The sequence below is a fragment of the Guyanagaster necrorhizus genome (assembly GCF_019112545.1).
Source record: "Guyanagaster necrorhizus MCA 3950 unplaced genomic scaffold BT62scaffold_34, whole genome shotgun sequence".
Classification (NCBI taxonomy): Eukaryota; Fungi; Basidiomycota; class Agaricomycetes; order Agaricales; family Physalacriaceae; genus Guyanagaster; species Guyanagaster necrorhizus.
Window position 1 is genome coordinate 85,204 of NW_025064913.1, and position 13,719 is coordinate 98,922.

Below are 13,719 nucleotides of genomic sequence, written 5' to 3' on the forward strand. Positions count from 1 at the left end.
TCCAGAGCGCCGGTATGAAAAATACAAGTGTCTCTAGATTGTATATGGAAATTCGCACTCTGTTGAATACTAAAACAATGTCAGTCCATTTCTACGAAAGCTGACTCAGAAATGAATCACGGGCGTAAATTGTGAAACAGCCAGGGTTCAGACCACAAGTTACCTGTTATATACTAAATTCCGCTTTCTAGTAAAACTTGTGACGAGATTCCTGGAAAGTAATGGTCAAGAATGAGGAAAAACATAATGCCAGCTCGCCATGATGATGATGGCAGCGCTGTGCGGATAGATGCCGATGATATCTCGTTATGTTACCAGTTATGGTCAATTGAGGGTCCGATGTCGCTGTTCTTTCTACCACTAACATCACCATTATGTTGCGCCTCTCTTCTTGTCTCTTATTCAAATATTCTGTACTTAAAGTCGAACGACACAAGAGCTTCATTCTGGGAGATCAACAATATTTGTATGTCGATCTTTATCCCGTTTCTCCCATACTGAAAAAAATACAAAGTTTTCTGCAAAGCGCATATATTCGGCCTTGTGGCATGTACCCTATATTTAAACTGGATCGTCGCCTCGGGTGATATCTACAAAGAACGGCGACTCTAAGTTCAGCAGAAATAACTGAAAACTCAGTGCAGCGTCCCGGGGTCGTCGACAGTTCAGTGTGCATGCCTATAATTTTCTGGCTAGTCATTGATGCCTCAATCAACACATAGGGACACCTTTTCGAGGTCATACGTCATTATCTGACATGGAATTTACCTACCACCCGGAGAGTTCATGAAGCGAGCACATGTGCGTAACATCAAGAGGCTTTTATCTCGGTAATGGTATGCACTTGGTTGTAGTCTTTCCTAGAACCTTTCCTGAACTTTTTTCAGGCACTTCCAAATACTCCGATGACGAAATACCCGCACCGTCCTCAAAATTCGGATTCCTGGAGAGGTCCAGCGTCTTATCCAGTATATTGAAGGCACGAGGCTGGTTCGGTATTCTATTCGTTACAGGTCTGGTATTAATCAGCGTCTTACAATGGCTAATTTCTCACAGCTTTCAAGTTGTTATCAAACCCTTTGGATGGCTCTTCCCAGGATCATTTTCCGATGACTCACGCATCGCCCTTCCGCTTTTAATAACATTCTCTGCTTGGTGAACAAAGTAAGCCTTTCTGTGATTAGTTCGACTTACCTCCGCTCATGCGAATGTTAGCAGATTCCTGCTGTTGCCTCCATTTGTCTTTGACATGCCGCGATGCTGTGTATAGTAACTTGTAAAATTTCGTTGTGCTCCTCGAAAGAATGTTCTATTAATATCATTTTGCCTTTTCCGGCTCTCAACTCAAAGATCGAGTTCGAACCCTTCTGGATGCAGCGGTGGATTTAGCTTCAGGAGTCAAGGTCCAAGGGTGCATTCCCGTGTGGATTTCGTTTCTTCTGAAGGCTGTGTTTTCGGGGACAAGAGACAAGGGGCAGTTTGGGATACTCTGTATCCAGCGAGTGAGTGTGGATATCACTTAAGTGTACACTTTAAGTAATGTATTTCCAAGACATCCATTAATGAAAAGGTACATATATCTGTGTAGCAAAGGTTCGATGCGTCATGTATGTTCATCTATGTTGATGCATCGACCAGCCTAATGTCGCTGTAGCGTATCGAAGCCCATATGGGGAATCACCAGCCATCATGGGATAATTGGCGAGAGATGTGCTCTACTACCCCCACGGACTATGATGGGCATCATTTCGATCAGCTGAATAGGTGTTACCACAGGGTATGCGGCCTTTGTGCTCTATGTCTCATGAGTGATTGCTAATGCTCGACGTTTAGGGTATTTTCGGTGACGTATGGAGTGTTTGGTTCATCAACGATGAGAGCTGCTGATCTGAACTACATTGTCAATTTCGTATTTTTAGATCACCTACCATCTCTCTTTGTATACCTTACGGTACAGTCTCTTCAAGGAAATTCGCGAATTCCGGCTATCTTTCGTGATGACATCGGTGGTAGATCAAACTGACCACCGCAATCAAATCTCGTTCTTGCTTTGAAACACGAAGTACTTGCAAGGGATGTTGTGAATGCTGAACATATGGAGGTGTAACAGTCGTGAGATTGACACATTCGAACACCGGTCTTTCTTTTACCGCGATCAAACCTCGCTTGGTTTTTTCGCTTCTCTACAATTCAGCTCTGTCTCCGAGACCCTTGGTACCTAATGAATGCGACTCCTGGATACAACAGGTTGGTAAGATGATGGCCCTCCTACGATCTGGGCCCATACTTATCATTCCCTTCTTCTTAGAACTGCCTTGTTCCCGTGATTTTGAACGTCGACGAGGCCAAAAGCGGGAATTCGAGCGCTAGTCGGGAAGCACCGCTATTACTCATGTGATCCTTGGCATATCTGTGCCGCACTTTTCATTCTCCAATCATCCGAAACATATGGTAAGCCGTTTCTGCCTTCGTGTGCGCACCTTGCTTATTCATTCAAATCAGCCGTTACAGGAAGGATTCTCTTCCTCTCTGAGAATGAGGATTTGGCTCCAACGAATTGTATCATGGACTATGGCTTTGATCAAATATTTTCCAAGCAGTCTACTTATGTCTTGGACGACTGAGATATTCCTGTCTGTTCTTCGGGCTTGTTTCTGACAACGGGATGAGTCCTTGGCTCACTCCTCTGAATGTTTTATAATGAGCTAGAAACGACTTCCCTTAGGTATAAGGGACGGATATTCTGTTGTCGCCCTTGAACTGCATGCATGATATTCTGACATTACATTCAAGACCTCGAGTAATCGATTCCTTCGATGGACTGGCGGATCTTTTGAGATCAAGCCAACGAGAAAACATCGACCTTGCACGATTCTTCACGCAAAGAGGCCATGACGACACCGAGGGCTCGAACGATTCCAGTCTTGAGGATAATATGTTGCCACCTGTATAGGTATCGTCAGTCAACTTTATGAATATCAAAGTCTTCCAAGCTGTACCTATTTGCCATTTTATCATTCGTTTATGCACCACACTCTGGTAGAATGTAATATACAGTACTGAAGTGATAGCGATAGGGCGCAAGGTGTAAGATATGACAACTCAGAGTGCGCTCGACGGTAAGAGAACATGTCTTAGGTATGAAATACAAGCTACATGATATATATGTGTTAAGCTTGACAGTCTGAATGTAAGTAAGTTAAAAACAGAAAAGTAAATGGCATAAATACTATGTGGTCCATGGGTATATACAAGCCCGATTGCAGGGCATACTTATTCCGCTAACATGAAGCATCTTGTAGCTGTGGCATTAAGAGATGTCATCACTAATATGAGTCTGACTACCCTACACTGGACCCTGCGGAATCTCTGGTGTGGTAGCATACATTAGACTCAATGTAGACTGGTTGGCGCGGGTTGTTAGCGAATAAGAGTTATGTAGCCGAGTGTTTGAGTTTTTCAGAGCAGATAGGGTTTTACTAGGTAGACATAGTCAGTGAGCGAAGAATAGAGAGCAATCATGGTGTGTTATATGGGGCACAGAACTCAGTGCTCGAAACTCTCACTTGGTGGGCTGAAAAAGCAAAGTATCTTCCCCAGGTATGATTTCATAAGTGGCAATGTTGCTTTTGTAGAGAATGAAATCAGCATTTAGATGTCATTTTCTGGCACTCTGCAGAGCTTCTCTAAAAGGGTACATGTCATTGTATTTCACCATTGCCTCACCAACTGGGATTCCCACATTTAGACCAGAAGAAGTATGACCTGTCACAACTCCAGGTTTTCCGTCCGGCGAAACAACGAACCTAGGTGATACTGGTAAAAGCATAAACCCTTTTGGCAGAGGTGGTGATCAATGACCAACTGCAACTTTGTGATCATGAAATGCATGTATTTTGTCAATGTCTTTGGGATCCATGGCATAATTTTTGGTCTCATCATGGAGAGAATCCTCCCATTCACAGAGATCAAGAGGCCAGAATCCATTGTGAAGACTGCGAGTGACTGAAGGGACAAAAGGTTCATTCAGGTGAAACTGAAGAATATTCTCCAGGCAATCAATGTTGAAAGGTGTATTGACTACTATGTAGTCTTTTAGTGCATGAAGTGTGGCCTGTATAGATGGATCATTGTGTGGGTGTGACAATGGAGAAGGCAGAGGATCACATACTAGAGGGAGCAATTGTTGAACTCTGCAGGCCGGCTTGATTAGTCTGTTCCTGGAGAAGTTTGACATAGTCTCCAGCAGCCTCAGACAAAAGGCCAAGCTGTCAAAGTTTATCAGCAAAGTCTAAGACATTGACAGAACCTCTAACGCGGTCTTCAATGAGATCTTCACAATGTTTCACCAATGCTGTGACATTTTCAACATCAAATGAGGGGTTAGAGGTCATGAATGAGATAATAGGTTTGAGGGACGAAAGCATGGACAGAAAAAATTGCTAGCAACTTGTAGAATAAAAGGTGCAGTAATACTAGATGAGAATTGGTTAGATTTGGAAATGCCAGACAGGCAATTGGGATTACTGACACCAGAGGGAAGGGGTGGAGCCTTGATGCCCAGGATTGGCAGTCAGAATTGGATGACAATGAGAGGACACAGCTCATCTCACTAGGGATGCAGGATGAAGTTTCAGATGAAGATGAGACACCAGAGCCAATGTCTCTCATGAATCAGCATCAGCCGAGAGTCATCACTGAGACAAAGATGGCACTAGCAGCTTATAAATACCCACAGTTGAATCAAACTTGGACCACACACTGATGGCTGAACAGGCCCCCCACATCCTCTACACAAAGGCACTCATCCACAAAGGCCATGGTTATCCATTTTGGTATCCAGAGCCAGACTGTAGTGCACCTGATGAGTTCATAAGAACAGGCATACAACCTGGGGATGTAGGGATTCGCAATGATTCAGGGGGCTTCGACTTTCTCTTCAACATCTTCAAAAATGCTGAACATCCAATCAATCATGGTCGTGTGCCTCCTGACTTTGTACCTCTCAATCCATCATCTATACAACGTCGCACAGGGTCCTACACAACTGTTATTGCGAGTGAACATGCATCCTACTCAGAGATTTCTGCAGGCATTTCTGCTAATGCTTTGTCAAGGTCTGTGGATGACTGTATCCTTGAATGTCATTGTCTACATTTACTTTACAGTACTACAGGCACCACACCTACCACATCCTTTGACTTCACCATCTCAGGGGCATCCGCGGCAGTCCTGTGTCTTCCTAATTCAGCAACAAGCTATGATATTCTCAACAAAGGTGCAATCAAGGTATACGCTGAAAAATATGCGCTATCTTGGTACAATTACATCAATGATCCGGATTCGTTGGGTCGAGAAGCTCTGCAGGGCACTTTGTATGTCATCACCGGGTGTGACAAAACGACTACCTGGGGAGCTGCAGTCATCGGAATGGCAGCCAGCAGTTTAAACGGTTCTCTTACATGTGCTACAGCACGCATTGGTGGAGTAAATGGTACAGATCCACATGCATGGACCACTAGTTCTGGATTCGATACACGCCTGTATCCGTTTCCTGGCGTCGCTTATCCTTACCCCGAACATCTCGAGAACCAGTGTATCTTCGCCCGTGGTTACACCATATCAGTTTCCGAAGTCCTGCTCAAATCACACTGGGAGGCAACTGCCGATCCCCCCCGTAGCCTTTCCAAAGATCCCGTTCACTTTTTGGATAGTAACGAGGTGCCGCTCCTGCTTAGCGATGGAAACAGCAGGACTTCGACTCATTTTCTCCCATTCAATACATCACTGAAGGACCAGGACTCCGATCAGAGAAATATTTTGGTAGAGAGCACTGACAATACGTCTTTGGTCGCAGAAGCATCTGAATTTCCACCCAGAGGAAATGAGGTGAGATTGATGTCAGTCATTTTTGGCACACTGAAATCATTCCTCCTTTCAGCTTTTTCATCCTTCAGCAGCAATGAATGAATATTTGTTAAGCCAGGTAAGTTTTTTGATAAACAACAATCCACATTGAGGCATCCTTCGCAGGACTCTTCCCTCAAGATTGCAATTACACATGATGAAGAGTGGATGGAAGTGCTGGAAAACTATGAAAAGGATATATATTTAACAGAAGAGGAATTCTGCTCCGAATTAAAGGACTCCCTGGATGCCAAGTTGGTTTCAGGTATGGACATAGCTCTTTTCCATGTTTTTAAGCTAACCACTCATATTCAGAATTTGTAATGGGATGAGAAGCCAAGAATAGGCCTCATTTTCCCCAAGATCCTGGTGTATTTTTCTCTTTTCTCCCCATTTTCTTCATGGTGATACCGAAAGGAAGATTGTATATCGCCCTCCTTTATACTATCGCATCCAATGTACATTTCCTATCCGTTGCAAAATACATTATTTTTACAGCCAAGAACAGCGAATCCTTGCAGATATTGACACGACAGGGCTCCCGATCGGATACGGAAGAATAGGTCAAGTGAATCACTAGTTGGCCTCTGAAAATTTATTTCCATGCAGCTTTCGTGGCGTTCGTACTTTTTTTTCACTTTCTACAGGTTCTGACAGGATACAAAATTGAATAACCAAGGACGACTAAGGGAGGTGATTTTGTGTAACACCCAGAGAATCGAATAAAGAAGTAAATAGGACCACATTGTGACATCTCATGCAAAGCACCGACACCTTGTCCAATGAAATGCGGCTTGTACTAACATGCAGTCATCAGACAAGCATGATTTTGGTAGGAAGAAGGATAGCAAAGTTAACCATGATTCATTGCCGCCATTAACCACTGAGTACGTACACTTCGGTTCACATAGTCATTGCGACGCCAGTTAGACCCCGGAATTGACCGGCGTCTCTTTGCTTCCATATCATGTTCATCCTGAATGGAAAATGAGTCGTATGGTGTTAATTTGAATGGCAATAAATTTATTTCCATGACTCGGTCTGTATATCAGGCCAGGGTGACACAGCGCGTGTAAACGAACTTGGTGCGGCAGTTGAGGCACGATTCAAGATACCATTTATGGTCTCCGGTGCTGAATTGAGTGGATAAGCGCCAGAAAGGTATAAATATCATTACGTTTGTGTTTAAGCTGTTCTATGCCATACGACGGCTCTGATTTCGCTGATATTCAGGAAGCTAGATGTGTTATCTTTTCTGATGCGTGCTTCAAATCTTAGGAAACTGGTTAATGTCAGAGACGTTTCCCTATGGCTCGCTCTCTACGACAAAATCAGGAAATGTTAGACAAATGAAAAAGTGTACGAGAAGGGGCCATACATGTACTGAAAGAAATGAATAGAAATCTTCTCGGCGTTGTAGCTCCAGTTCGCTTTGCTTCAGGTTTTGCATTCTGATGATTCGCGATATGAGGCTCCTTAGGCAAGTCGGGATGACAAAAATGAGACGCACCAGGTTACCATGAGTGCATTGCCAGTTTTTCAATCTTCTGGATCTTCATTGCTGTAGATAAATGGCGGTCGGCGAGTATATCTGCGATACAGGTCGGGTAAAACCAGAAAATATGTACTTCGTTAGGCGAGTCGAGTCACATTAACTCATGCGAGACATACATACCAAATAACTGGGTAAGTCGCTATCTCCGTTCTCGCTGTGATAAAGGTTTCCAGCTCGCAAATCTATCTGAACTCCAAAGTCAAATCGAAAGGGCCCTCTTCAGCTCGAGTGTCACTTTACCATTCAAATCCGGGTTGGACATTAAGGTCTCTACCATACACTGAGCCTGTGACCAGAGAAATAACACTTTGTGTAGGCCCCACATACAACCTACATAAGACGGTTGTTGAAGGCAAAATCGAGGATGTATGTTTTCCACATTTCTTGGTCCCGTCCTTCTAGATCATTCAAAGACATCCCGGTGATATAGCTAGCCTAACCGAACATTCGAAGAAGTCAACTTGGTGGACTGGATTTAGAATACGTTATCTTTTATGAAGACGACAACGACACCGGACTGTAATCTGCTCGACTAACCTCATATTGTCTTCCACAAAAACTAGCATTATCCTCAAGAACATGTGCGACATTTGTGTGCTGCATTGTCAGATTCTATGAAGACACCATACAGAAGACACTGACCATCGCCTTTTCAGCAACCGCTGTTACGATTACTGAAGGTTGGGCTATAGGACGGGATGAATGTACTAGTTGATCGTAGATTATAAGAGTTCAAATTTACTGTTGAAGACTATCATACATATCTAAGGCAAATAAGCAAGCGCTAAGCGTATCCGTTCAACGAGACTTGAAGTTCACACAAGTGATAGTAGGTAAAAGACAGAAGATGGTATTATTCATCATTTGTACACCGTTATTTCTACATTTACAAGCTTTCTTAAACTAGCTAAGTCCTCCGAGAGAATGTTCTACCAAATAGTTGATACTGAGAGAAATATGTAGAAATGTGGAGAAAGAGAGAGAAGAAGATAGGTATAGACACGGCAAATGGGGACTCATCCTCGAGTCGGCTGTAACCGGGTACCCATATCCCTAACAACCGCTCTTTCTTCGGGGCTTCTGTAGCTGACATTAGCAGGCCTTGGCTCCCATAGGCACTAGGAGTGACGGCCATTTCGTACCGTTTAGAGAATTTTGACGGTTGCCTGTATCGCATCGTTAGTCGTCGTTGCCTCTCTGTTCATGAAGTCCAGAAATTTTACCTGGTGACAGCTATGCAGGCATTGGCCGTTCAACGCGTATCTAGCTCATTATCGCTCATTAGACTGCAGAGGTCATCTGACTTGAATAATATTAGTGATGTCCGGATTAGGCCTGCGAGCTGGCCCTGCACTGAATATGCAACATTGATATCACGGCTAATGAATGGCGTCTCCGAATAGCTTTGGTCTCCGGACATGAAATCAGGCTTCCTTCGTCACGTCGGAGCGCGTAGGTGTATTACAGGTTTGTAATATACTCGATGCCGTTATTGGGTGACTTCCCGCAGCATTTAGAAACACAGATTATTTTCTAGATCAGAGATGCCGAGCGATGCCGGTATAACAAACTGGATGAGCGCCACAATTTGATGGGACACACCCTCGTCTAGATTTTAGTCTAGACGACCCCTCCGACCCCCCCTTCTAAATCTAAATCATATTTCTAAACTTTAATAAACGCATTTGGAAATGCCATCAATCTCGATCTCTATTTGGACCTGTTAGTTTCCGAGGCGTCTTCTTTCACTCACGTCGCCTCTCATATACCGACCACTGTCCTGCCGCGCCCGTCTTCATTTTTGATGCGAAGGACTAGACAAATACTTGTCTTGTTGGTCCGTAGAACTTATGTTTACCTCTTTTTTCTCAATGAAGTGCCGCAATTTCAGTCCAAAGCTCATTTTTGCTCTGCTAGTCCTGTATCCTTGTATTGAATCTTCGGTGGACCTAAAAAAAATACTGCAAAGTGTCTATACAGCTACTTCTCAGCTGTTTCCTTGAGAACCGGCCATTTTTCCATCCCAACTGCCATCTTTTTCATGTCCGACTCGGATAACTTTCTGATATTCATGGTAGTAACAAACTTGTATGGCAGTCCGCTTCGGACACCTATTGAGGCCTATAAAGTCCAGGATTGAAGGAAAGTAATACCTATCTCACCTTTGTCTCTCATTTCTACCTCAGTAGTTAACCCTCACCGTCTTTAGATTTCTCCAATACACACTTAAAACCCATGTCAGGTCCCAATGGAAGCCGTTCTCTTTCTCGCACTGAGCATCACCGAGACAAATTTGGAACTGATTTCGTTAGATATACACCTGATGGTCCTTGGATTATGCTTGGGCCGCCAAACACCTCAAGTGTCCAGGTGAGTCTGACATAATCATTCAAGACCTGCACTATCTTAACTTCTATCAGCTACCCAGTGCCTATGGGGCTTCATTGCCTCCAGATTCACGGCTTCCAAGTTTTCGGGACATGTTCTCCACTGTGGATCTTTCTTTCCCTGGTGCAAATGGACAGGTCGGTGTTCGACTCATACACAACGACAATTCAATTTGACTAAGTTTTAACAGGTCAGAGATCCACATGATCTTCGTAATCCTAGCGGACTTCAAGGACATGTATCTGATAAAGTGGGTATTAGTTTGCTTATTGCATTTCATCAATTGAAGCAATGCCATAGTTGACACAAGTTCCTACTCCCCTTGCAATGCGTTCTCATGGAAACATGGATCCCTCTCAAGTTCGTCTTCCTGATGACAATGAGAATGACTTTCCCCCTGCACATGTGTTATTGAAAAACATGGCTGAGCCTGCCTCACGAGTTGCAGGATGCCGCCATTCCGATTCTAAAGGAAAGGGAAAGCGACGTTCTGCATCATCTCCCATACCGTCTTCCTTGAAGCTACCCCCAAAAAGGCATAAAGTTAGTGCCGTGGAGTCGTCAGCCTCTACTCTACAAAAGAAGAGAGGGCGAAAGGAAGGCTCTGGTAACTATACGACAGATGATCTTGATGCCCTTATGGACATCTTAGAAGAACGACTTCCTATTGGGGGCAAGGGATGGAACACATCCACAGATGACTTCAATGAATGGGCCCGAGAGAATGGCTGACCATCACGCACTTCAAAATCCCTCGAAGCGAAGTACAAACAGGTATGATTTACCTTATTTATTTTATGATGCTGACATAGCTTGTTTTTTTAGCTCCTAAAAACTAGCAAGCCTACAGGCGATGCTGAATGCCCTCCTCATGTTGAGAGGGCTCATGAGATTGAATATCTCATAAATGGAAAAACTGGATCACGAGAACTTGAAGATGAGGATATTATTGATGATGCTGCCACCGATGACTCTTCTCAAGGTGATGACAGTGAGGTTGAAAATCTCCCTCCACCGACAAAGCTCCCAGCTACTACACAATCTCATCCAGCTCAAGGACCTGTCACTCGCCGTCCACCTTCTGACCGTCTGTCAACTAATATCCCACGCCAGCACCGTAGTAATCCTCAAGATATTCTCCAAAGCATCTCAAGGTATGCTTTCAGAGCCAAGTATCCACTGCCGCACTGCTCATTGTTCAGTAGCATTCTTTCTCCTGAGGCTCAGATCGCTCGTAGTGAGGCACTCTCAGCACGCTCTGTGCAAACAACACAAATCTTTACTTTGACAGCACAGGTATGAAGGTCTGTTTTCTTGTAATAGTATAGATGAGCTGATAGTGGTGTTTTAAGATATGCGACCTACAAAGTCGTGTTGATAGGTTGCAGTCAGAGCTTACCACATCTGAAAGAGCTCGCCACGATGCAGAACGCTGAGCAGACAGAGCAGAGATGATGAACATGTTCAGTACATCATCTCATGGAACATCTCGGGGTCGTTGCAGATCTCGATCAGGTTATGGAAAGCGCATTTATCAGGAAGTTCATTACAGAGATGGGGGAGGTTCTCGACAGTGTGTTGATCCTGACTCTCCATCAGGATACAACCAACTCAGTGGTTCCTTTGATAGCCCTGGAACACGGCGCTACACAATTCCCACCACAGATGATGATGATGATATTGCTGTTCACCCTCTCAGTCCTGTATACCAGTCAGCAGAATCAGGTCTCGATATGATGTTGCTCTTGCCAGAGTCGTCTCGATCCAGCAATGAAGCACCTCCACAATCACTATAAATTATACTAGTTCTATTCAGTTTGACACTTACTCATGTGAAACTATATTATAAAACCTAGCAACTCGGTCATTGTTTCGCTGATCAGAGAAGAGGATGTTTTCGAAGCTCTGCCAGATTTCTTCCTGTCCACCCTCCTGCCATATTGGCATATAAACACTTCGAATCTGGTTGTAACCAATAGTCCTGGTGTGATAATTGAAAAGGTGCACACAGACTTCCAACAAGTCTCCTCGGGTTTCATGGTAGCGGATAGGTAATGGAACATGGAGACAACCAAAAGAGCCTTGTATCCCTCGATTTCCCCACTCTGCAGTTTGTCGGTAGGACAGCAGTTGTCAGTCATAGTCCATGATATGTTGTTGTTCTTGAGGATCAGCTGGAAGTCGAGCACCATCTTTGAGGGGAGAGCGAATTCTGCCAGCTATTTGATCTGTTCCTCAGAGAAATATTGTGTCTGCAACAAGATAGAATCCTTCTGGAGTCTGTGTGCGTAGCTTCTCATAGATAGGCTTTGCAACACAAGAATCATGCCAGCTTCCTGGAGCATTGAGTTTGCATGCTATAATTTCACCTATGGATATTTTGGTAAGCCCAGAAGCAATGTAACTTTATGGGTCAGAAGTCTGCTTACCCTTGGCATTGAAAGCAAATACAGAGCTAACAAAATGCTCATGGAGCCACCCATTGAATGTTGCATTCTTGAGTTCTTGGTCTGTTGAAGTCTGAACCATCAGGTTCAGTCCATCAAGAGATCCAAATGCACCATCAAGTAAAGGATGTTGCACAACAACCAGTGCATTGTTCTCTTCAAATTCCTCTCCTTGTGGCCATTTGACTCTTGCATCCTGCATCTGCCTCAATGAATCACATAGGATGGTCATAGCCCAAGTTAAATAGCAAGAGACAGTGGTTGGAATTATCACAAATATCTGAGTAAGGCTGATATCATGCATAGTGGAACTTAGATAATGAAGAATCAGGCCCAGAGCATCAGGGGCATCAAGGGAGTGGCAGTGTACATGGGGAATAGAGGTAGTTGGAACATCATCATGTGGAATAGGATTGTTGTTCCATCAGTCAGCAAAACCACTTTGTAATATGCCATTGAAGGTATTGACATCAAATCCCATTGTGGTGATAAATGCTCTGTCTGATTTGGTGGCAAAAAGGGCCTGCTATGGAGTATCTTGACATGGATTAGAGAGCAATTCCGATCATGTGAGATATTGACATGTCTCCTGATGTCATTCTGCTCTCATCCTCTGTGATTGTTCTGCACCATATGCCAAAAAGGCACCAGAAGCAGCAGCAAGTATATATTCTTGCTCTTCCTGTATTGCAGCCTCTTCCTCAAGAGTGATAAGTTGATGTAGAAGCTGCTCATCATCATTGTTCATGGCAATCAGAGTGATGAACAGATATGGTAACAGATAGATCTGATTGCTGTTTGTGTTTCTAGACCTAAATTGGTTTACAGTTTGGAAATATAAATTCTAAATGATTTCAAATTGGGACTTTGATGGATTTAGAAAATAATCTGTGTTTCTAAATGCTGCAGGAAGTCATCCATTGTCAACTTGTAATGCACCATGCAGAGCTTAATCTGGGCAATGGTCTTGCTGAATCTTGGAATATTGCTGTGTCCCTGAGTCTGTGAAGACATTTGAAAGCAACAACATTGTCATTGACAAATTGTGGTGACATATGCTACACCCTTCACTTGATGACATCCTTGACATGCTCCGTGATAACCATAGGACTGCATAGTGAGAACCAAATACCCCCTGCTGTTTAATCTCACTAGGGTCAGAGGTCTCCTCTAAGGAGCTGTGAAAGATAATGCAGATGCTTGTCACAGTCATCATCCTCAGGATTGAAGCACCCAGATCCAGGGCCAATGTTCATCCTTTGTAAAGTTGTGCTGTTGTCAGAGAGGTCCTTGTACTGAAAGTAATTGCTTGGTCAGGAAGGATGCCAAATATTGGGGGGATCAATCTGTGTGTCAACCAAAGCTAGCATTAGTGAGGTATGTTGCAATCATGGTCTGGCTACAATGAATGCATGCCTAGAG

The 13,719-nt window shown here is 43.8% G+C and overlaps 4 protein-coding genes across 4 annotated transcripts; 3 read left to right on the forward strand and 1 right to left on the reverse strand.

Moving 5' to 3' along the window:
• Positions 1–799: 799 nt before the first annotated feature.
• BT62DRAFT_1011091 (uncharacterized protein) lies at positions 800–2,953 on the forward strand (the record flags this gene model as incomplete). Its single annotated transcript, XM_043177736.1, has 10 exons — positions 800–836; positions 888–1,013; positions 1,065–1,155; positions 1,589–1,607; positions 1,655–1,777; positions 1,834–1,848; positions 1,920–2,009; positions 2,195–2,251; positions 2,309–2,394; positions 2,794–2,953. The coding sequence occupies 10 exons, from the start codon at positions 800–802 to the stop codon at positions 2,951–2,953; spliced, it is 804 nt and encodes a 267-aa protein (XP_043035297.1).
• Positions 2,954–4,764: 1,811 nt separating this feature from the next.
• Positions 4,765–5,460, forward strand: BT62DRAFT_907383 (uncharacterized protein; the record flags this gene model as incomplete). The annotated part of the gene is made up of 2 exons (XM_043183664.1): positions 4,765–5,131; positions 5,216–5,460. Coding segments are annotated over 2 exons (612 nt in total), but the record flags the coding sequence as incomplete, so codon positions are not given.
• A 4,172-nt stretch (positions 5,461–9,632) lies between these two features.
• Positions 9,633–11,689, forward strand: BT62DRAFT_1079753 (uncharacterized protein). Its single transcript, XM_043179522.1, has 8 exons — positions 9,633–9,832; positions 9,883–9,987; positions 10,041–10,100; positions 10,151–10,457; positions 10,611–10,624; positions 10,676–11,004; positions 11,056–11,146; positions 11,203–11,689. The coding sequence occupies exons 1-8, from the start codon at positions 9,698–9,700 to the stop codon at positions 11,284–11,286; spliced, it is 1,125 nt and encodes a 374-aa protein (XP_043035299.1). The 5' UTR covers positions 9,633–9,697; the 3' UTR covers positions 11,287–11,689.
• On the reverse strand, positions 11,675–12,601 carry BT62DRAFT_982658 (uncharacterized protein; the record flags this gene model as incomplete). The annotated part of the gene is made up of 3 exons (XM_043189706.1): positions 11,675–11,953; positions 12,110–12,219; positions 12,280–12,601. The coding sequence occupies 3 exons, from the start codon at positions 12,599–12,601 to the stop codon at positions 11,675–11,677; spliced, it is 711 nt and encodes a 236-aa protein (XP_043035300.1).
• Between the last annotated feature and the right edge of the window lie 1,118 nt (positions 12,602–13,719).

What these genes read in the sequence shown, in the direction of transcription:
- BT62DRAFT_1079753 (XM_043179522.1), top strand. Translation starts at nt 9,698, where the DNA reads ATGTCAGGTCCCAATGGAAGCCGTTCTCTTTCTCGCACTGAGCATCAC. An exon ending in TCCCTGGTGCAAATGGACAG is followed by an intron (nt 9,988 to 10,040) that starts GTCGGTGTTCGA and finishes AAGTTTTAACAG; the next exon opens with GTCAGAGATCCACATGATCT. An exon ending in ATTCTCCAAAGCATCTCAAG is followed by an intron (nt 11,005 to 11,055) that starts GTATGCTTTCAG and finishes ATTGTTCAGTAG; the next exon opens with CATTCTTTCTCCTGAGGCTC.